Source organism: Urocampus carinirostris, chromosome 10, assembly GCF_059441175.1.
Source record: "Urocampus carinirostris isolate Australia breed hairy pipefish chromosome 10, RoL_Ucar_1.0, whole genome shotgun sequence".
NCBI classification, from domain to species: domain Eukaryota; kingdom Metazoa; phylum Chordata; class Actinopteri; order Syngnathiformes; family Syngnathidae; genus Urocampus; species Urocampus carinirostris.
The window spans coordinates 27,687,745-27,711,100 of NC_142358.1; the positions used below are offsets into that span (position 1 = coordinate 27,687,745).

The 23,356-nt window shown below is 38.7% G+C and overlaps 2 protein-coding genes across 6 annotated transcripts in view; one reads left to right on the forward strand and one right to left on the reverse strand.

Moving 5' to 3' along the window:
- The first annotated feature begins 2,624 nt into the window (after window positions 1-2,624).
- Window positions 2,625-8,039, forward strand: tex12 (testis expressed 12). 3 transcript variants are annotated; one of them, XM_088345673.1, is made up of 5 exons: window positions 2,625-2,700; window positions 3,606-3,666; window positions 3,741-3,837; window positions 5,311-5,362; window positions 7,656-8,039. In XM_088345673.1, the coding sequence occupies exons 1-5, from the start codon at window positions 2,663-2,665 to the stop codon at window positions 7,792-7,794; spliced, it is 387 nt and encodes a 128-aa protein (XP_088201799.1). In that variant the 5' UTR covers window positions 2,625-2,662; the 3' UTR covers window positions 7,795-8,039. The 3 variants fall into 3 exon arrangements, with proteins under 3 accessions (XP_088201799.1, XP_088201801.1, XP_088201802.1); XM_088345675.1 differs by lacking the exon at window positions 2,625-2,700 and adding an exon at window positions 3,123-3,333; XM_088345676.1 differs by lacking the exon at window positions 2,625-2,700 and adding an exon at window positions 3,159-3,189.
- Window positions 8,040-10,448: 2,409 nt separating this feature from the next.
- Window positions 10,449-23,356, reverse strand: part of bco2b (beta-carotene oxygenase 2b) — a 40,770-nt gene continuing 27,862 nt past the window's right edge. The window contains exons 3-14 of one of the 3 annotated variants that reach the window (XM_088344951.1): window positions 20,303-20,402; window positions 20,019-20,217; window positions 19,713-19,924; window positions 19,522-19,637; window positions 17,452-17,554; window positions 15,210-15,338; window positions 14,847-15,007; window positions 14,597-14,764; window positions 13,076-13,213; window positions 12,727-12,909; window positions 12,535-12,645; window positions 10,449-11,098 (exon numbers count right to left, since the gene is read on the reverse strand). In XM_088344951.1, coding sequence (XP_088201077.1) covers window positions 10,982-11,098; window positions 12,535-12,645; window positions 12,727-12,909; window positions 13,076-13,213; window positions 14,597-14,764; window positions 14,847-15,007; window positions 15,210-15,338; window positions 17,452-17,554; window positions 19,522-19,637; window positions 19,713-19,924; window positions 20,019-20,217; window positions 20,303-20,381 — 1,716 coding nt within the window. In that variant the 5' untranslated portion in view covers window positions 20,382-20,402 and the 3' untranslated portion in view covers window positions 10,449-10,981. Of the gene's footprint in view, window positions 11,099-12,534; window positions 12,910-13,075; window positions 13,214-14,596; window positions 14,765-14,846; window positions 15,008-15,209; window positions 15,339-17,451; window positions 17,555-19,521; window positions 19,638-19,712; window positions 19,925-20,018; window positions 20,218-20,302; window positions 20,807-23,356 lie in introns of those variants that run through there. The other 2 variants (XM_088344949.1, XM_088344950.1) reach the window with 2 other exon arrangements.

Below are 23,356 nucleotides of genomic sequence, written 5' to 3' on the forward strand. Positions count from 1 at the left end.
CCGGCGGCTTGATTGGCACCAACAGCCCGGACAAGCTGATTGGTGGCCACACCCTTCTTAAGCCCCCGGGTTCAGTTCCACCTTTGTCAGATCGTTGCGAGCTGTTGTGTTTCACTCAGTGAGCGTTCCCGTCCGACTCTGTCCCTGTTAAAACCTGTCTCCTTTTTGATCTCTGTTTTTGACCCGTTTCTGGACCTGACTACACCTGTTCTGCCTGCCTCCTGCGTACGACCCCGATTACGAACTGGACATCGCCTCTGATCTCCAGCCCCGGCCAAACGACTTACCATTCCCGCCTGTCTTCGTCCGACACAGAAGTGTCACTCGCGCCTCGCTCGCTCCCGTTTTTCTGCCAGTCCTCGGATCAAGCAAGCAAGCAAGCCTTACTCTCACTCTCTTTTCAATAAAAACTGAGAAACGTATGCAATTGAGTCCTGTGTCCGTTCTGGTCTGTAACATTTTTCCTCCTTTTTATTTCATTGTATAAGGAAATTGCATTTTTATAGTGTTGTTCAAAATGATATAATTCATCAAAGTGCTTTTCATATCTCCATCTTAGACAGAGTATTACTGTCTTTGTTAGGTTTATATGTGTACCATTGTCTGGCAAATGTTCAAGTATTCTCTGTGACATTTGTGTGCGTGCAATAAGGTGAAATGACACTATGCATATTGTTTGGCTTGCCACACCCTATCCTGCTGGTTTAGTATTAGGCGAGGTGACTGCAGCTCCTCTGAGAACTGTACCCACTCCCTTTGACTTGACTTATTCAATATTTGTTGGAAAATAAAAACAACTTATATTGTGTTTGTGAAAAAATTGTGTTTTATTTGAAGGTAAATTATTTATGTAAAAGAAGAAGAAAGTGAAGAAATCTTGTCAGTCATCTTAAGTGCGAAGCACATTTTGATTGTACATAAAGTGGACTAGGGCAGCAGGGCGGTGCAGTGGTTAGCGTGTATGTGACACAGTTCTGAGGTCATGAGATCAAACCTTCCTGTGTGGAGTTTGCATGTTCTCCCCGTGCTTGCGTGGGTTTCTTCCGGGTACTCTGGTTTCCTCCCACATTCCAAAATCATGTATGTCAGGTTAAATGGCCAGTCCAAATTGTCCCTAGGTGTGAATAAGCGAGTGAGTTGTCAGTCTGTGTGCCCTGCGACTGACTGGCAACCGGTTCAGGGTGTCCTCTGCCCGAGGATAGCTGGACTCCAGCACCCCCGTGATCCTATTGAGGATAAGCAGTGCAGATAATGGTTGGATGGATGGATGGATAAAGTGGATTGATTACGGACAGCAAATCTTAACCCGTGCTCACATTATTTTGCATGCTCCTCCATATACTTTACTGTATGGAACAGAAATAGAAATGTGACTGTATCCACCTGCAAATACTAGGTTTAAGGATAAGTGTAAAAATACACGGATGAGCGGCTAAAAGAACTGGATCAAATTAAAGAACCAGTTTTATCAAAAATAGAGCCCAATGACATTAGCCATTGAAATCATCGTGAATCTAAACATACACATAAATATATGTATATATGTACATATACACTACAGTTCAAAAGTTTGGGGTCAATCAGACAATTTGTGTTTTCCATTAAAAAGTCAAACTTATATTTACCAAAAGAGTTGTCCAATCTCAATGTTTGTTTACTCATATTAATCTCTTTTTTTTTTTGGCCAGCCTCAGATATGGGTTCTTCTTTGTCACTCTGCTTTGTAGGCCATCATTTTGGAGTCGCCTCACCACTGTAAATGTTGACACTGGTGTTTTGCGGGGACTATTTAGCCATGTTGCCAGTTGAGTACCTGTAATGGATCTATTTCTCAAACTAGTGCCTCTAATGTACTTGTCCTCTTGCTTGGCTGGACAGTAGGGCCTCCCACTTATCTTTCTACTGTGGTTAGAGCTTATTTGTGGTTTTCTCTGATGGGAGTAGTACACATTGTTGTAGGATATCTTCAGTTTATTGGCCATCTCACCTTGATTTCATAGGACAGTAATGGACTGTCAAGTTCCACATGAAAGTTTTCATTTTCTGGCCATTCTGAATGTTTAATCACACCCACAAATGTGATGCTCCGGATATTCGACGAGCTCAAACGCGAGGTCAGTATTATAGCTTCTCTAAGCAGCTTAACTAATAAAGTTTTCTTGTCATCTATTAGCCTTCTAATGCAATTAGTAAACTCGATGTACTATTAGAAAACTAGAGTGATGGTTGCAGTAAAAAAAACAGAAATTTGCAGCTGAAATACTCATTTAGCATGTTCACAAGGTATGGGGTGTATTTCTGATTTGTTTAATGTTATCTACATTGAAAAAAAACTTTTTGCTGCCAAACGTTATTACACTACTTTTCATTGCACTACTGTTACGATGCACTATTCTTTTATTGCACTATTTTAAAAATGTAGGCCAGTTTCTAAACACTATTTTGTAAATATTTTGGCCTATCTATCTTGTCTTTTAGTCTTTTATCCTATAGTTCTCTTTTACATGTTTACCCTGGAGTGTCATGTCCAATATATGTTTCACAATGTTGAGATCATTGCCAAACAATCTTTCAATGTATTACTAATATTACATCACTTTTTTCCCTATTTATTCTCCTAAAAGGACAGGTGCATGATACACCGTAAAAGGGACACTATAAAATGTGTAGTGATTCCAAGAGCCAAGAAGAGAACTGCAGGTTCGAGAGAGATCTGATCTGATAGTAATGAATATGAGCGCAAATGATCACATCTTCTGTTGTGTGTGTGCGTGTGTATGTGTGCGCGCGCGCGCGCGCGTGTGTAAAATAAGAAATAAAAAATAAGAATCAGAAAAATGATGTATAAATATATTTACTTAATTTTTATATCCTAAACAGCTTCATCAACGAAATCCGTTTTGAATAAAATTCTTAAACTACCTCGTGAGCAAATAATAAGCATTCAAAACAAGTACTCTGCTACTACCTGCTTATATGATGTAATATAGTTTGTCGGGTCATCACAAAAAAACAAACAAAAACAAACATAAAGACAACAAATACACAAATAAATGACATTGTAGTATATATTAAGTTACCATTTAGGTCTTAGGAACTATTTCATGTAAACAAGTGTAGCAATGAAATTTCCGAGGTGCTTTGAATGCATCGCCAAAACGAGCGATTACCGCGACTAATGTAAAATAGGTGAAATTTTAATATTGTTCCAACTGTTAAGCTAATTAAACGGAGATGTACCATTTTCTTAGGAAATATTGACATCTCGAGTAACTTACGCCCTTGATATGTATTAATATTTATGTATCTTTATATATTCTAGCTTTAAAGCAGGTAAGCTAATTACTTATTCCTAAACATAGCAACTTCATGTGTGCTAAACGTGATGCTAAGTGTAGCTTTCGAAACAAGCTTGTGTTTATGATTAAACTATACACTAAATATTGCTTTATATTAAATAAAATAAGTGGACTTGAAATACTAAGTCATTCTTATGTTATGAGGGGGAGGAGGTTTAGCTGAAAGAAATCAGGTTGGGTTAAACATGTCGGTTAAATATTGACAGGTCTAAAACAAAACATCCATGAAATGCTTCTAATTTGCAGTACCATGTCGCTAAAGGGAATAAACCCCAATGCAGGACCTAAATGTACCACATCCCAGGAGGTAGGTTGGGTGACTTTTCCTGAATTGATCAAATGGAATGATTAAAATTTCAGTCATTCTTTCAATTGAATCAGATAGAACAAAGTTGTGAAAACCAACCCAGTGGATCAAAAATAAAGAAGAAACGTTTATCAAAAGAAGCCTCTTCAGTGGATTCACCTGAAACGACAGGTACAAAAATATACAAATCATGGGATAACATTGTTATCTATTATTTCATTGCACTCATACAAAAACACATTTCCTGTCATACAGTAAGAAAAGTTCAACCTTATATCAATGTGGTCAAATCATTGATCTATAAACTCCAAAAGAGTATTGAGACTGGTGCTTGTTAGATGGTAACTTGGTGCATTCCCCAGAATGCATACAAACATACTGCAAGAAACAATTGAATGATATGAAACTTTTGGTGATCGATAGAAGTCAGGTAACATTCATTTAATTGTACACCCACTGTAGTGTTTCCCATACATAGGAAGATTCTGGTGGGCCACCAAATTGGTCCCAATAAACTTGTTTTATTAATTTTTTTTCATAATATTTTAAATATTTATGAATACAAAATACAGTTTCGATTTCTCATCATATAAATGATTGCGAACTCCATGGTGTATATTTGTGCTATGTATCCCTGTTTGTCAGAGGGAATCTTGGTATCATATAGATGATTTGGTCTGTATATTTGCCGATACAATAACTTAAAATAGTACGGCATCCGCATCGAACAACACTAGTTTTTTTTAATCTAATAAAATGATGTGCAGATTTTTTTTTTTTGCATTCAACCCCTGTCTCATTGACCATGCCCTGAGGGTATGACCTATGTGCTGTGTCCTTTTATAACTAGTGCATTTATGATTCAATAGTTTTCAAGAGCACACATTCACCATAGGTCTAGCTCCTTGATTTTGTTCTAAAAACGTACCAGATTGATGCGTTTGAATTCAAAATGTACAAAAGTTTTTCCAGGGAGCATGCCCCCGGGTCCCCATTGACTGTCCACCTACAAGGGTCTCACATAATTCTATTGGAAACACTGCACTATGGACATCCATCCATCCATTATCTGCACCGCTTATCCTCAGTAGGGTCGTGGGGGTGCTGGAGCCCATTCCAGTTATCTTCGGGCAGTGGGCAGGGGACACCCTGAATTGGTTGCCAGCCAGTCGCAGGGCACACAGAGACAGACAACTCTCATTTACACCTAGGGACAATTTGGACCGGCCAATTAACCTGAAATGCATGTTTTTGTGAATGTGGGAGGAAACCGGAGTGCCCAGAGGAAACCCATGCAAGCACGGGGAGAACATGCAAACTCCACACAGGAAGGCTCGATCTCATGACATCAGAACTGTGTCTCACACGTGCTAACCACTGCGCTGCCTTGCTGCTACATTATAGACATACTATACAGTATATCAACAAAATCACCCTATTTTAAAACATCTACATGGGGAGGTATGGGAAACTTTGAGAAGTCACATACTTGTGGTAAGTTATCTTCTCTCCAGGATGAACAGGCTGCATTAGATGCTGAGTGGGCACTTAGAACATGTGAAACCTTTCATCAAAAAAAAAAAAAAAAAATCAAAGTTATCACATATACAAATCAATTTTTTGTCCTCAATCGTGTTGTTTCAGGTGCATGCCAAGAGATCAGCATGCTTATATTAAAGTTTGGTGAGATGTTAAGGTATGCCATTTTACTTAACTCATTTAATGTTTTCTCCTGCTCATACACCATTTCAGAGGATATAGGATCACTTCAGAATGCACATAAATGTACATTTTATCTCTTGAGTGAAGAAAAAAGACAACTTACTGCTAACCACTTCTTCAGGCTTTTGACACCCCCCCAAAAAACATTTTTCTCTATGTTGATGGTAGAAAAAAAAAATCCTTCAATGTCTGTCCTTGTCGGAGAGTCAATTCAGGTCACTTTTATTTGTATAGCCCTGCACAGGTTACAATTACACCACCACCTGATCTTAAACCAACATGAGCAATGGTTCTCTAATATGGGCACACGTGTAGATTAATATAATTGGGTACATGCAATATCAAATAAACCTATAAAGAAGCAATAATTTTAAAATATTTGTTTGTGTTCATCAAATGATATTATTTCAAGAACATTAAATTGCACATAAAGTGAATGTTGTATTTAGATAAGTATTTGTTTTTAAATACAATTAAAAAAAATATATTCTATTAACCTTCAACCAAGATTTGAAATTCCATTTGCTGTGTACATAAAAAAAAATAAAAATAAAAAAAACCCAAAACACCATGTTGGGGAACAATTTGCTTGTATTTTCTTTTTTAGTTTGTCCATAAAATAAAATCAATTCTCATGTAGTGGATGTCAGATGATGTTGGTTGTTTTAAGTTTTATTTTTCCTATTTCACCCACAAATTATTCATAAAATAAATAGTGGAACACAAAATAAACTCATACAGTACAATGAATATAAAAATGTATTGCAGTAATTTAATTCAATACCAGATGGCAGTAATGAGACTAAATCAGTTTGCTAGCTTGAAAAAAAATAAAGGAGAGGTTGCCACTGGAATTTAAAAGCAAATACAGTAACCCCCACAAAAAAAATCTTTAATTTAATATTTATCCTCGTTCTATTTAATGTGACCTTTTCCTAAACATTTATCAGTTATCTAATGGGTCAATATTGTATCAGACAATGAATAGTCAAGTCAAGTCATGTTTATTTGTAAAGCCCTAAATCACAAAGAGTCTCAAAGGGCTGCACAGATCACATATTATTGCAAACTACAGACTATTATTACACCATCCCCTGATCTAAAACCTACAAGAGGGCAAGGAACAACTCAAATACCTCAACATAAGGAAAAGGAAGAAACCTTGATAAGGGACCTTTCCAGGATGACCAGGCTGCAATGGATGTTGCAATAACAAACAATACACAGATATTGTCAACAAGATTATAGAAATGTGTTGCAGTAATTGAATTTAATACCAGATGACAGTGTCCAAATCAGTTTGCTAACTTGAAAAAAATAAAGAAAAAAGTTGCCACTGCACACAAATACAGTAATCACAATATTATTATTTTTATTATTATTTTCAACTACCTTTAAAATGTTTTAAATGATAACATTTTTTCTCATTCAATTAAATGTGACCGTTTCCTAAAAAAGTATTTGTAATCCTATGGGTCAATATTGTATTTTTTTAGTAGGGAAAAGGGCATTGTGCAGTGATAATGTTCAGGGGAATTTAGTGAAAATGGGTAATGTCTAGCAACACAGCTAATGTTTTACGAAATCAATTTAACAGTTGTTGGCATCACTGCTATATATCTCCATCCCCTCTCCTTAATCAAGTGTTTCTCAAATATTTTCTGCCATGACCCCTAGGAAGAAGAAAACCTCTCTCCCTCCCCTATCCCAAAGAATAGCTTTATTAACCGTAACAGGAAAGATTTCAAGTGTATTTGAAATTCAAAAATAAAGTGCAAATACTCAACCGTTTTTGATTTTTGTTTTTTGGTAGAATTGTTTTGATTTAACGGTTTTAAGTTTGACTTCTCCTACAGGAGAAAACAGGTGGTTGCAATACCCGATACCATCAACTACGTGTAGAATAGAATAATAATGCTTTCTCCCTTGTTCATGCCAAAATGAAAACAGCCAAACATTGTATTAAGTCAGTTGGACTATAATATGATTTTTTACAAAGAATGCAATCATTCTGATCGGTAATCATACCATACCATATACTGTAATCCGAACAAAATAATTTTAAAGCTTCCATCTGTTAACAAAATAAAAAAAAATCTTTGAATTAGCAGGGGAGTAGGTGTGCAGTTTTACTTTCCGGCCACACCCTGCGTAATAATTTTTTTTAAAAATGATAGGTGATCTTCAAAATATTCCGAGTCCTTATTAGATTTCGGCTGTAAAATTACTTTGTAATTAATACTCTTGTTTTCTCTAAATTATTTCAGTGAAAAGGCAGCAGTGGATGCCGCTCAAAAAAGGGAACTGGAGACCCTCTTGCAAGAGGCTCAAAACCTTGAATCCTCCTTAAAGGAACAAAAGAATCAGCTAAAAAAAACCTTGGTTCAGTTTTCTGAACAATTGTAATGTTACTTTTTTTGGCATGTAAACTTGTGGTGTTGCTTAATTCTAGAGGAATAAGACAACTTAAATGATTTTTAGTTTGATTTAATATGCGAGTTGGATCTGAATTCGCTCCTGTGTGGCATTAGTGTTACTGTAGCTTGGTTGAGATACCTCCATTAAATTCCATTTTCTTGGATTTTCTTCTCTGAACGAGTTTTGTATTGTGAATTGTATTTTTATCTGTAATAAAAACTATTGTGCCTAATGTGATATGAATCCTTGAAAATGCATGAATTTTAACGTTGTACTTTCTACTTTTGGAACGTGCTCATATTTTGAGTGAATGTTTGAAATTGTTGACAATTGTTTGTTTCTCAACTAGTTTCCTTAAAAATGACGTCAACATTGCTCATTGGAGGCTTTGCTTTGTATTTTTTTTGTTATAAACAGCAGCTGGCATTAGTTTGTACGGTATTGTCCTATTAAGTGTCATCATTCCCTACGAGTCTCGCCCAATAGGACAGGTGCATGAACACATAAACAGGGCACTATGATATATGTACTAGTGCAAGGATTTCGTAACAATTTTGGACATTTGATATGGACAATGCAAAAAATGAAGGTAGCATTTCCCAATGGTAAACTGTTGTAGAAATAACTTCCTGCAACTGAAAATGTAAGTTACATATTACCGTCATTTATACTCAACACCTATACGAGGAGAGATTTCTTCTCAAAAACATATATTTATATGTATTTAATGGTACTGGAGAAATTGGAAAATTGGCTTTGTAAGTCCTTTGGCCATGAAAAGGAAGTACAAACCCTGTATGATGGTTATAGTAACTACTTTCCCTGCATTAGCCTATTCGGGGCCTGTATTGCTCCGTTACCGCTGAATAACTTTAGCCAATAGTAACTGATTCAAATGACGATTGACACATTGGTTAGCTAATACAATTCTGAATAAATCGATACGTAGATGTCCCTATTGAATTCAAACTTGACCCTGAAATAAGTGTGCGTAACGCCACTAGTGATTCATTTTTACACACCATTTTTACGTGCAAGTGTGCATAACAGTAATAGAGATGCCAAAAGAGACTTCCAACTTTTACATCTCTTTAAAAATGTTTTTCAAAACGGCCAAAGTAAAATACATATATGCAAAGGTTTTAGTGTTGAAAACTGGTTGTCTCCAAATGGCTACTTTTGGAAACGCCTTAACCTACCCTTACAAAAAAGTGTAAAATACAATGTTTAGTTTTTCAGATTGTGATCAATTTTGATGAGATACCAGGTAAGGCTTCAAGCTATTGTCTCACCTGTTTTCTAGCTAAGAAGCCCATGCTACACTCATCCGCAGGCATTTAATTGCAAAAAAAAAAAAAAAAAAAAAGAACAGGCGAGAATAAAAACCCTTTATTTCTGAGTGTTCTAACTCAGATTACTCAATGTTAATAGCACTAGCAGTGATTATGTTAGTTTGGGGCAAAACGTAGCTTTTTAAAAGAGACCAAACCCGTCCATAATCTATAGATAGATAGATAGATAGATAGATAGATAGATAGATAGATAGATAGATAGATAGATAGATAGATAGATAGATAGATAGATAGATAGATAGATAGATAGATAGATAGATAGATTCCGTAGGGAAATTCACACTTCCAGCAGTATCCTTGTGTTGAAAATAAAACAATAATAAAGTAAAAGGAATATAATACATAAATACCCACTACCCAATGTAACGTGTTGATATAGAGTATTTAAATAGTGCTACATAAAATACACACTGTAATAAAAATAGGATAATATGCAATGTGGGGGTGTGGTTTAATGTGGGCTTTTACTCCCCCGGGTGGAGGTAAAGAGCCTCATGGCATGCGGCACGTATGGTTCCGAAAAAAATATAACTATTGCACATCTCTCTGTGGCGTTCCAAAGTCAAGTGATTTCATTTCGATTTTGGTCCATATAAAGCCAAAGCAACTTAATGCAGAAGTTCGATGAGAAACCATTCAAACTGATAAATAAAAATGCTGGCAAACGACTTTGATTGGGTAAGCAGTAAAGGTGGGCGGATCCCTGCACACAGCGCAAGGCACTTCCTTCTCTCTCTCTCGCTCAGTGCAGTCCACACCGAAAGTGAATATGATGATATGCTTATCGTTTGCAGTAATTTGTGACGTTTTTACAAAAGAACTTTGCATGCACATTGTTTTGAAAGCGTTATTAAGGACAAATTCCATGGAAAAAAAATTGCCTCAACACTCTTAAGGTGGAAGACAAATTGTAAATGGCATATTTACATTGATTTTGGGACACAGGATTTGGCATTATTATCATTTCATTTGATTAAATCATCAAATGACACTCAATAAAATAAAATGTACTGAAGAATTAGCTTTTGCCTAGAAGAGCGTGTTTGGCAGTTTTTTCAATTTTGTCTGAAAATACAGTATATGATGTGGCTCTCTCAAATCCTTTTTAAAACATTTTTTGCTTTTATGGCTCTTTGGGTCAAAAAGATTTTCTGACCCCTGGGCTAGAGTTTAGATTTTCAGTGTCTCTCTCACTATATTCAAAAACAACGGGTCATGTAATTCTTTGTGCCCAAGATTCAACACAGTGACAAATTCCAAGGTTTTGATATCTTAAACAGACAAGACATGTAAACTTTCACCATTTATTGTTGTGTTGTAGAGAGGGAATAATGGCACAGGATTTTCAGTGTTTTCAATAGGTGGCAACCTTTGGCATCTCTTGTTTTGGTGGACAGTAGTGTACCTGCTTTTCTGGAAAGTTGACTTTTCAAAAAATTGCTATACCCTATGTCAAAAGTTAGCACTCTAAAAAGTCTTCCCAAATATACTTCCACAAGCCAATTGATATCAAGACTTGGTCCTGAAATTACAGTATAAAGAACCATCCCAACATTTGGCTCAACCCCAGAATAAATAAAGCATCCTACAAGTTCATAATATATTGACTTTTAAAAAATAAGTGCATAGTACATATGTCAAAAAAAATAAAATGTGGAAATAAAATATTCAATAAAAATCCCCCAGTGCATTTATTCAAACAGCCATCCATTTTCTTTTCCACAAATCTTTTTTCCCAGCTGAGAGGGAGTATGATAGAGCCTAAGCTGACGTTGATATAGATGCAGTATTAATATTGCAGTATAAATTTTAAATACAAATGACTATGCTGTGTCAATAAATGTTCCATGAAAGCCGTACGGGATATTGACTGGCACCTCCGCCCTACCAATTTCTTCGAATGTCTTTGCATCCAAAGCCAAGAGGAAGGTACTCTTGTCCTGAGAAGAATAAACAAAGGTAATATATCATCAAGTTTGAATGAGTGATGGATTAATGCCCTAAAAAGAAAGTATAAAAACCTGACCTATAAACTCTTATCAACTGTGTTGTAGTTTATACGTTCTGAAACATTCCACTCGTTGGTGAAAAAAAATCAAATTCATGTATATTCGACATCATAAAATTGCTATTACTGTAAAAGTCTGGTATATTAATACAAAGACTACGTCAGATTCAGAATAATCACGAAATGTATTTATCTTATTTGAGAAGTAACAATTTGTTAACCCATTAAATTTTAGTTCAATTTAATTAAAGTTTTACATAAATATCGCTGTAAACTTGTAATTTAAAGTTAAAACTGTGAAGCTTCTTTAAATTCCAGCTCCGTTTTAATTTCTCAGTCAAAAGACTTCCATGAGTGCTAAATACAAAATTTTTACTACAATACACATTACATTTTGAGTGAAACTCTGTGTCCATGGTTTACGGCCAAGGGTTGTCGGGGAACCACTTCCTGTGGTGTGTATTGGGCAGTACAGCCTGTCTACTAGTGATCGCAAGAGCCAAGAAGAAATCCACAGGTTCGAGAGCATTCTCCATTCGGGCCCCGGTGCTGTGGAAGTACAGGCTGGTGGGGCCCATCCCTCTCTTGGCTGTTTTTTGGGTAGGTTTTTTTCCTCTGCATGAAACACTGCTTTCCAGTAGCAGGGGAAGCCTTTCCCTTTTATAAATACTAAAACATACTGACAACTAGCCGTGTTGATTTACTTGAATTGCTTACTTGGTAGATATTCAGCCTAATTCCAGAGCTGAGCTTTGTGTACTGCCACTTAATTATTTTATACATACCATTAGTTTATATTGGTGTTTCAGTTTCAGTAAATTAAAGAGGGTTAAGATTATCCAGCCATCCATTATCTGCACTGCTTATCCTCAGTAGGGTCGCAAGGGTGCTGGAGCCCAACCCAGCAATATTCAGTCTGTGGTCAGGGGACACCCTGGACTGGTTGCCAGCCAGTTGCAGGGAACACAGAGACAGACAACTCACTCTAGGGACTATTTTGGACCAACCAATTAACCTGACATGCATGATTTTGGAATGTGGGAGGAAACCGGAGTGCCCGGAGGAAACCCAAGAAAGCACGGGGTGAATATGCAAACTCCGTAAAGGAAGGCTGGTAGCTGGATTTGAACCTTGAGCTTAGATCTGTGCCGCGGACGCGCTAACCACTCAGCTGCCGTTTATAAATCTGGAGGTTGTGATCAGCATTATTTTTTCAGTATTAAAATACACTTATGGTGAATAACAAAAGGGTTCTTTCCTTTTAAAAATATAGCGCACATTTTGTGCAGTAGATATTACTGTTACCATGCTTTACAGGTCAGCTTGATATGAACAAACAATTATTGAGTTTTACTCAAATTATTTCACCTTATTTGGAGTGATGACCACAGACAATATAACACCATCATCCTCCTCAGTAGCGTCTGGAGAGGGTATGAAGACGGGTTCTGAGGGATACAACCCGGGTTGTTCCCAAACCTTAACATAGAAGCACGAATAGACAGTTGATACTTTTGGTTGTCTTTTACAAAAAGATAAGAATATATCGATTTGACCCACCTTCATTTGTTTTCCGTTAAGGTCCATCTTAATCAGAGTGTCTCCTACAAGGTGTCTGAAGCCGCACCCATAGAAGTAGCGATATGGACGGGTGTTGTACTTGGCATAGTTGATCTGAGGAAACTCAAGGCCGCCATACTCATGAAGGTCCTCGCCATGGAGATCCTCATAGGTACAGAATATCTACACACATTGAAAGTTATATCGAGTATAAGCAATTAATCTAAAAAAGTAAGATTTTGAATCAGTTCAGGGTGTACATGCAAGGTTTGACAATGAAAGCTGGGACATGCTGTTGTGAGGTTGAACGGTTCAAAGAATGGAAGTTATTGTTTACAGAAGAGTCTACCTTGTTCTTGCCGATCCTGAGCGAAGTGGCTGAGCTGTTGGATAAGGTGTTCAAGTTCTGGTTGTACGGTGTCTTGGCATCAACATTGAGCGGGAGAACAAAACGCCGTGGAAATACTCGACAGAGCGTGTTATAGACCTGTAAAGAAATATCCAGGAACATATTTGTTAAACCAGGGATGTCAAACACAGTTGGGTTCAGGGGCCAGATCCAGACTTTCTGTTGTGAGGTGGGATGGATCAGTAAGAGAATGTCAACTCCATATTTTTAGCTGTATTTTTTTATGTTATGATTTATCATTTAGCCCTTGGGCAGTACCCTACCCTACATATTAAAAGCATGGATTAGATGGGATCTTTTCTAAAAACATCAAATGTATTAACCAACAATGGGCGAAGATAGTTTCATGTTCGGCATTGTATGTGAGAACTGGTTGAGTTTTACACCTGAACCAAATCACCATGCTAAAAAAACTCAACACTGCCCTCTACTGAGACCATTTGCTGTGCATTATTTCATAAAAATCTTGTCTTTTGATAAAAATTGACCTAGAGACTTGCTTCTTTTTTTGAGGTGCACATAAAGATATCAGATTTTTTTTTCAAATTGTGTGGCACGCCCTATCGTGTGGTCCGCCCTGTGTCTGATCTGAAGCGACGGACGTAAGGTTGGGTCCCCACCCCAAGACGGTGAGGTCACAGGTCAGAGCCTTGGCCGACTCAAACCTAGGACTTTTAAGATTTTTGGGTGACACACAATGTTTTAGTGAGATCGTTCACATTTCCAACTAACTGCAGCTTGTATGGAATCTCCTGTGACGTTTATGCAGAAGAGGACACATGATGTCACACGCAATGCATTGTTTGTGTAAGTACTCATGGATGCTAACGCCGTAGCGTATATAGCAATTTGAAAGTTATTGTGCTACCATAGGCTGAAAAGAGTAGTGCCCCCAAATAATAATTAAATCCAAAACCTCACTTTCCTCCATTGAACGCTTCAAATGTTTTTGTCCGCTATAGTGTCTTGATCTCTATGCTACGCAAAAGATCATGAAAACCGAGCATCTTCGAGAAATGTTGTTCCCCGCAAAATCAGACTCCCCTTACCGCGATCGTTTTCTGTGTAATGAGTTATTTAAGGTATATTGATTGGCTCAATTATAAAAAAATACAACGAGTTTATCAAGACAAACGTCACCAACACTGCAGCACTACAAGCATAGTTCATGCTAAGAGGAGTCGGATTTAGGCACAACAGCAGCACCTGCGACAGAGGGCACCTGCGCCCTATTGCTCAGTGCGTACTGTGTATGTGTTAAATACAGAAATAGAATCAGCTACAGAGACTGGGCCTTTATACACGCGGCACCCTAAGGCAGGGCTGACGAAATTAACCAACGGGCCAGGCCCGGTCCGCGGGTCGCATGTTTAACAAGTCTGGCTTAAACCATCTGTTTGTGCATTATCCAATACTACGGTAACTATTTTTTTCCACATTTGTTGTTTTTAACCTTCTCACCTCATCGAGATCTTCCCCAGACTTGCGAAGGTTCTGGATATTGTAGTTTGAAATGGCCTGGCCATCGTCTGATACGCACATATCTACGATTAAAAATCCGTCTTCCTCAAAGGCGTTGATTTGGTGGAAGGTTGTCAGTGGTTGAGCAAGGTACTTCAAAGAGCTCACCTGTAAATCGAAAAGGAATGAAACAATACTGTGGCATATTATGAAAATTGAAAAGAAAGAAGTGCATTTGGTTTGTTCTCACCTTCCCTGACTTTTTGTGAACAAGATGAAAAATAGTTTTGAGTTTGGGATCCCAGAAGAAGCTGTTGCTAATGCTCTTTCCTGTCAGCTTGCCTGTTATAATCTTTAACAGGTCCATCTTTATTGGCTGTTCGATGAATACCACGTAGTTCTCTGACATAGCTACAGTGCATTAAACAGAAATTGCATTTCTTTTCATTGTAATTATACTTAATTGTAGACAAGATTTCCTTATTTGAAGCTGATGGATCAACAGCTAATAGTTTGATCAACTCATGAATATGTTTTTGTTCAGGGTCGTGGCAGGAAAAGAGATGGTTTGCATCTGTATATCAGCAAAACAATTTGTAGATCTGTCACTTACCAAAGCTGTGGTAGTACGAAGGTTTGGCACTGTCTACTGATGGAATTGAGCAAAGCACCTTGGCACCTTCCAGGGTTTCTTCATTGTTGTTTTTTGTTTTAGGCACTTCGATAATGTTGTAGTATGACCCTGAAATTATGAACACAGTTCCATTAATACTAATACAATGATAATAATGTCCTGATCACATTTTTTGGGCAGCCGTGTCCTATTTTCAAGACCATAAGGCACACATAAGTCTCAGATTTCTTTCAAATTGTAGGGCGCCCCCTATCGGGCAGTGCGCCATGTCTCTAATGCAGAGCGGCTGACAGGGACCAGCTCGTTGGCCTTAGGGTTGGGCGTTTGCTTCTGATAATGGGTGGTCACAGGTTCAAGCCTTGGGTGAGTCAAGCCTAAAGAAAGCCAAAGTTTTTTTGAGAGATCCGTCACATTTCCCCCAAAAATGCATATTTTATGCGTCTCCTGTGACTTTTAAACATCTCTTGTTTGATTGCCATCGTTTCACGCTTGCCCCGAAGAAGACGCAATGCATTGTTGGCGGAAGTGCTCATGGATGCTAACGCCGTCGCTTCTGTAGCAATCTGAACGTTATTGTGCTAACGGAGGCTGAACAGAGTTTCCCCCCTGAATATGAATTAAATCCAAAACCTCACTTTCCCACCATTGAATGCTTTCCGTGTTTTGGGCCGCATAGTGTGTTGATTTCTACGCTACACGGAAGAACCTGGAAACCGAGCAACCACTGCGAGAAAATTGAAGATTAATGAATCGAAGGTTCAAAAGTTGGAGGAAACTAAAAAGTTTTCTGGTACAACAGCAGGGAATGATTAAAAAAAGACTATGCAATTTTTCTTCCAAAAAAATCACATAAGGTATTTATCCGCGCATTAAGCCCTTTTTTTTAACCTAAAAAATAATTCAAAGTCTAGGTAAGCGTTATGCACAAGAATATTGTTAGTACAATGGTTGATCGACACCCTGCAACTGACTGGCGACCAGTTCAGGGTGTCCCCTGCCCACTACCGGGAGAAAGCTGGGTTGGGCTCCAGTACCCCAGCGAACCTACTGAGGATAAGGGGTGCAGATAATGGATGGATGGATGGATGGTTGATTGATCAGTTGAAAAATATTGCTGACCACAATCCCAAAACATTATATTCAATGGGTATCAAACCTGGGTCGCACAGGAAGAGCGCTGTATCCTAAGCATTAGGCCACCAGTGATATAGATGACATAAGTAAAGGCATTAGATTTGATCAAATTACTAGACTATTTTTACACATGGTACGAGAAAAAAACAATGTTAGAAAATAAAGACAACCGAAAGTCCTCCTAAAATATATAAATAAACGCACAAAAAAGCACTATAAGACAAATCGCTTTTTCGGTGTATCTGATGATAAATCTGTAAAGGACATTAAATAAATAGAGTATAAATTCTATGTTGGAATTGTGGTAATAGTTAACGTCAATAAATAATTGTAATCATTTCTGCATGTATTTAACAGTGTTTGTCACTAACAATGCTTAGTTTGAGCTGAGAAAAATTGTAACTACATTTTATACCGATTCTTTACCAAAATTTAGGTATACGCGTTATAAAGGAGTGTGCGTTATACATAATTATATATGGTAGATATACATATGCTATGGACACAGGTGGCTTCTCTTATCTTCAACCAAGCACATTTGATTTATAAGCCCGATATTTGTCAACAGTGAGTAAAAATCATTGCTTTTGATTAATTTCCACTAATTAAACTCACTGCTTGGACTGTAACAGTTGCTAACCTGTGGGTTTTCTCTACTCTTGAAGCAAAGATGTGTCAGTATGGCAAGGCAGGCTGTTTTTAGAGTAGCTTTCTGCGTGCCCTGAGATGAGTCATGCAAAAAAGACAAATTTGGGCATTACATTGGGCTGACTCAGCCATCTACAGTATACTAACAAAGTGCTCGGCATTCTGCATAATGAGCACAGCAGAGGGGCACGAGTATATGCTGTTACTGCCACTATTTCTCGTCTAAATGTAACATTATACAAAATAAAACGAAATATTTGATTTATATACCCTTACATATTTAAACATTTTTTATATTTTGTGGCTCTGTTACCCTGTCGGGTCGGCGTATTTTACTACCATTCAGTTAATGGCCGAATCGTAACATCCCTTGTTTGTTATTATTTAAGACAAATGAGGATGCTAATTTTCTTTTACCTTACTAATTGAGGTACTGTACCTTTCGGGGAATATGAATTCCCCATGTTGTATGTTGTTCCGTCAAGATCTGTATGAGGATGTGCAGTGGCGCCGTTAACAGCAACAAATTTGCTCCAGTCTACCTTTACGAGAAAAGAGTTCACTTTATTTACATTGACATTTTTATGAAGTTATAGTTGGGTTTCATATGCTCACATGATAACTGAATTCACGAACACAGCTGTACAAAAGTAATGCAAATTATGTAATTGTCATGATAACCGATGAGATTCACCTATGCCCGCTTTTTTGGTGCCAACTGCCACGCGTTCTGATTGGGTCCCTGTCAGTATTTGAACCCAGTCCTGTCAATCCCCTTTTGTCAGTCTGTCTGCGAATCTCCGTGTATACTAGGCAAGCTTTTTTTGCTCCTATTTGTCTCCCGCTACGACCTGTTTTGATCCTGACCACGTCTGCTCTCCCGTCCCGGCTTACAACTCGTTTCCGACCCCGACCACGTCTTTCTCTCCCAGTCCCGGCTACCGACCTGTGGTCCTGCTGCCTAGGGTCAGACTCTCTAAGATAGCAGGTCCAAAGTTACTTTTATGCCGTACGCCACACACCACACAGCAGTCAGTTTCCCCATGAGCACCCAAGAAACTATGTTATCATAATAGATACTCTAATTATACAATATGCCGAAAATGTATTGAAATAGCAATAATGATAATGATTATGATAAAATAAGTGATGGAAGTAGTGATGGTGATGATGATAATAATGATAATGAAGAGACTGTGTATCCACAGAGCCATATGGTTTTTCCTACTCCCTTTCGAACATGTACGATCATATCGTTTGTGTGTTTTACTTTCTTTTTTTCATTTGTTGCGTGTTTTTGTGTGGTTGCCATGGCGCCCAATTGGCCCCGCCCGTGTGGCGCCAGCTGCAGCTTGTTGACAGATTGGCTCCCTGTCAGTATTTAGACTCTGTCCTGTCAGTCCCCTTTTGTCGGTCCGTCTGCGAATCTCTGATTTTACACAGCAAGCCCTTTTTCGCCTGTTTTTTGCTCCTGTTTGCTTCCCGTTACGATCTGTTTTGATCTCGACCACATCTGTTCTCCCATCCCGAATAACGATCCGTTTTTGTTCTCTACCACCTCTACTCTCCTCTCCTGGCTTTCGACTTGTTTCCGATCCCGTTCTTGTTTTTGCTCTTCTATCCCGGCTACTGACCCGTTTTTTTCCGTTCCCGATACCGCCATCGCTCGCCACGGAAGTCCCACTTCCACGTTCAGAGCAACCTGCTTTCCGCGACCTGCGATCACCGGATCGTGTGTGCAATCCTTTCCCTTCTTCCCAATAAAACTGTGAGAAACGTCATGCGAGTGAGTCCTGTTTCTGTTCTGGTCCTGACATTTTGCTTTGTTATGTTATGTTCCAAATAAAAGTTTCATTCACTAAATATTTTTCCTTTGTCTTTCATTTTATTCATTTCATTTATTTATTGATTCATTTCAGGCATTTATATTCATGGTCTGCACATGTAATCATAACCTAAATCATAACAGAATGCCTGAAATGGAGTAAGACGAAAAAAACCCAATTATATTTAAGTATTTGCACATTACATCAACACACAAGATTATTTTTACATTCCGAATGAAATTGTGACTTGAGAAGATTCCGAAAAAGCCGTGAAAGCTATTGATGCAATAAGTATGATAGAACTTTTTAACAACAGCCATAGCCATTGAAATGGTCCTGCAGTATTGCTGTTGTCTATTCCAATATTATAACAATTTATATACAATCAAAAGTAATGCTCTATTGTCGGAATGCTGTAAATACATGTATAGCTATAGATCAATTAGTTGTTTATTTTATTTTCAGTGTGGCCCTCTTAATTGATTTACTACCAGGCAGGTTGAAACGTAGAAAGAAAGAAAAACGACCCATCATAATGACAAAGAGCATCATCGTGGCTTTCACCAGATGTTAACTGCCATATTAATGAAATTACTGCATTGCTTAAGTACGTCATACCAGAAGTATTTAACTTTAAAATTTGTAAAAAAAAACAAAAAAAAAAAACACTCATCATTCAGTACCTTTTGGGTTGTCTCGAGCGTCTCAGGATTAATCTTGTGCATCATGTTCGTTTCAGTGCTCACATAGTAATCGCCTTTGTAGGTCACAACGCTCACATTGGCATTGTCTGTGCCCTCTAGATAAGATAGAAGTTTGAGAATTACGACACTATTGAATTTAGAATCTAGAATCGGTAGATGGTAGTACTCACTTGGTAATTCAAATCTTGAGAGGAAGCGTTGAAAAAAGTTCTTACACGGGTCTGGCACATTGAGCGTTCCAAATTCAGATACTGTGATGCGGTTATTTTCGTTGTTGCTTTGGTAACTGTCGCTGGAGAGGAAGCGGCTTTTGTAAGTCACCTGTCCCTTGGAAATTTTGAACTGGTGAAGTAGAGCCATTCCATCAAACCAGTGGTTGAACCTAAAGGAAAAAGAGCATTAATTTAAGGAAGATAGTGCCTCGATTACCTGCAGCCAGATGCTTATTTTTTCTCAGAGCGTGGCCCAGTATTTACTTGTGGTTTCCAATTTCAAACTTCCCCGGGCCATTCCTCAAGAAACTTCCATTGATCCATTCTGGGAATTCGCCCGTGATGTTTGTTTGGATCAATTGTGGGGTATCTTCCACTGTGCACACGATCTTCTCAATGCAAGGTAGCCCGTGCACGTCTGTGAAATGATTGATGTCCTTTTTCGACTTGTGTTTTTTAAGCGCTGCAAAAAAATAAATTAAAACATCAGGAAAAGAGACACAATCTGTTAATGTCTTCATGCATTCCTGGTAAGCAAAACAATGTACCTGTCTTGTCGTTATGCTGGTGTTGAGTTGTATCCATGGTGGCAGATTTATGCCTGTTGACGGTGTAGAGACCCTGCATGTTCTCCCTTCTGTGCACTTTCTGGAAGGTTGGTGCTTAGATTTATACAATGTGCTTCCCAAGATTGTGACATACTCCAATGCTGATAAGTCAGCCCACTACAGAGATTATATAATGCTCATCCAAACAGGTTTCAAGCTGATTTCAGCAGATTCACTAAAATTATCTCTTTCTTTAATGATCTCATTGGTTACAAGAATTAGTGATAGAAAAACCATAGATAAATTCTTCACACCGGTCATGGTGGCTTAATTTGTTGTGCTATGGCTCTAAGCAGGGCACACAGTACTCGAGGACAAAATGATTTTCATGAAAAAAAAAAAAACAGCATTCAAACAAATTGACAAAAACAAATTATTGATCCACTATCCGTCCATTATCTGCACAGCTTATCTTCAGTAGAGTCACGGGGGTGCTGGAGCCCATCCCAGCCATCTTCGGGCAGTGGGCAGAGGACACCCTGAATCGGTTGCCAGCCAGTCGCAAGGCACACAGAGACAGACATCTCACTCTCTCATTCACACCTAGGGACAATTTGGATCGGCCAATTAACCTGACATGCATGTTTTTGTGAACGTGGGAGGATACCGGAGTGCCCAGAGGAAACCCAAGCAAGCACGGGGAGAACATGCAAACTCCACACAGGAAGGTTCGATCTCATGACCTCAGAACACAGAGACAGACAACTCACTTGCTCATTCCCGATTTGGACCAGCCAATTAACCTGACATACATGTTTTTGGAATGTGGAAGGAAACCGGAATTCCCAGAGAAAACCCACGCAAGCACGGGGAGAACATGCAAACTCCGCACAAAAAGGCTGATGATCTAACGCGCGAAACACTCAGCCGCGCTGCCGCCCACAAAGGATTAATTATTTACTGGAAATGTAATCATATTTTGGAAAATGTCCAGGGAGAAATTATTTTTTATCATTCTTTCTCTTTTGAAAGCATTTTATAGGTTTATGTTTTTAACTAGCTCACTGAAAAGTGAATGTTGCTGAGCTGAATTAAAGCTTGTCGGCAAGATGCAAAAGGTATCTCAGATGATTTTGCGTGAAGTCTCTCTTTGACTTTGGCCACTTGCTTTTGTTTTATCAGAGGAAGTGGATGTTTCAATCGCTATCTGATTTTCAATATCATACATTTTGATAGTAAGCAAAGATTACAGATGATTTTGTCACAACCAGAACAAAAGTAGGACCCAGATGCGTAACGTTAATCAGAAGTTTATTGAGATATAGAGGAAAGGCAGCGCCCACGATCCGGTACTCGCTGGACGCGGGAAGCAAGCCGCTCACAGAATCGGAACGTGTTCCGAATGCGTAAATAGATCTTCTGGAGCAGGAGATCTTAGTGTAGTAGACGGAAAAACAGGTCGTTAGCCTGGATGGGTGAGCAGAACGTGGTCGGGGACAAAAAAACGAATTGTTGGTCAGGGCGGCAGATCAAAACGTGGTCGTAGCCGGAGACAAACAGGGAAATCAAGAATTGACGGGTGGAAAACGGATGAAAAAGCGGGACCGACGGGAGTCAGAATAAAAAATGCTTGCCTTGTGAAAACAGAGGTTCGCTGAGGAATGACAACAGGCAAGTGAAAGGACTGAGCTCAAATAGGACGGGGAACCAATCAGGTAACCAGCAGCAGCTGGCGTCAAACGAGCGGACACAGGTAAAAGTCATGAGTAATCATGACAGATTTAGGTCAGATTGGCAAATTTGGGCCTTAGATGCCGCATGTTTTAGAAGTTTATCTCCTCAAACACAACTGATTCAAATGAATTGATATTGGGCTCCTGCATAGCTCGCTAAAATGATGATTATTTAAAAACAAAGGAGTGCAACATCCCAAGAAAATGCAGGACTGCAGCCCTCAAAGACTGGATTTTCACTCCAATCATTTGGTAAAAAACAATGCTCTTTAAATTTCTCATCTCATCTCATTAGCTACACCGCTTATCCTCAGTAGGGTCGCGGGGGTGCTGGACCCCATCCCAGCAATCAACGGGCAGTGGGCAGGGGACACCCTGAACTGGTTGCCAGCCAATCGCAGGGCACACGGGGACAGACAACTCACTCGGACATTCACACCTAGGGACAATTTGAACCGGCCAATTCACCCGACATGCATGTTTTTGGAATGTGGGAAGAAACCGGAGTGCCCGGAGGAAACCAACGCAAGCACGGGGAGAACATACAAACTCCGCACAGGAAGTCTGGAGCTGGATTTGAACCCACGCAGGAGGTTCCCAAGACATGAACTGTGCCACACATGCGCTATTTAAACAATATATATTTTCAGGCTTATTTGGGAACCACTTCAAATGTGCTATACAGTTTAACTTAAAAGTCGATATCAGCACAACTGTAAATGTACAGAAAAATCAACATGTTATGGCACACAAATACTATGAATTTCTACCAAATGTTGTGTTCTTATCTTATGTTGAATCTCTGAAAAATTGCTAATATTATTTTGGGATAATGGCCATTATGCCTTTTTCTCTTAATGCACTACCCACAGCCTTTTAATTATCAGTGTCGTAGTACAAGTAGCACCACTTCCTGTGGTGTGTCTTGGGCAAGTACAGCCTAGCGGTGCTCATCCCTCTCCAGGCTGTATTATTTTAGTAAGGGTTTGCTCACCCACATGAAACAGACAGTACTGATTTCCAGGGTTACTATTAGCAGGAGATGTTGATCTTGATCTGAACTAGATACGGCAACTTCATCATCTCGTCGCCATTGTTTTTTGGTGGAAAGCGTCATCCTGCTCTTCGGCAATGATGAGCAGTGGCATAACAAATGGTGTCTTGATGAGACTACCATTCTCATCTCATCTCTCATCTCATCTTATGATAGTGTTGCTGTTTCTTTTTGCAATTCAAGTGTAGGATAAATCTGTTGCTGGTGAGGTGCAATAAATATTAAAAGGTTCGATAACACAACTATCTGTTCTATTATCTGCACCGC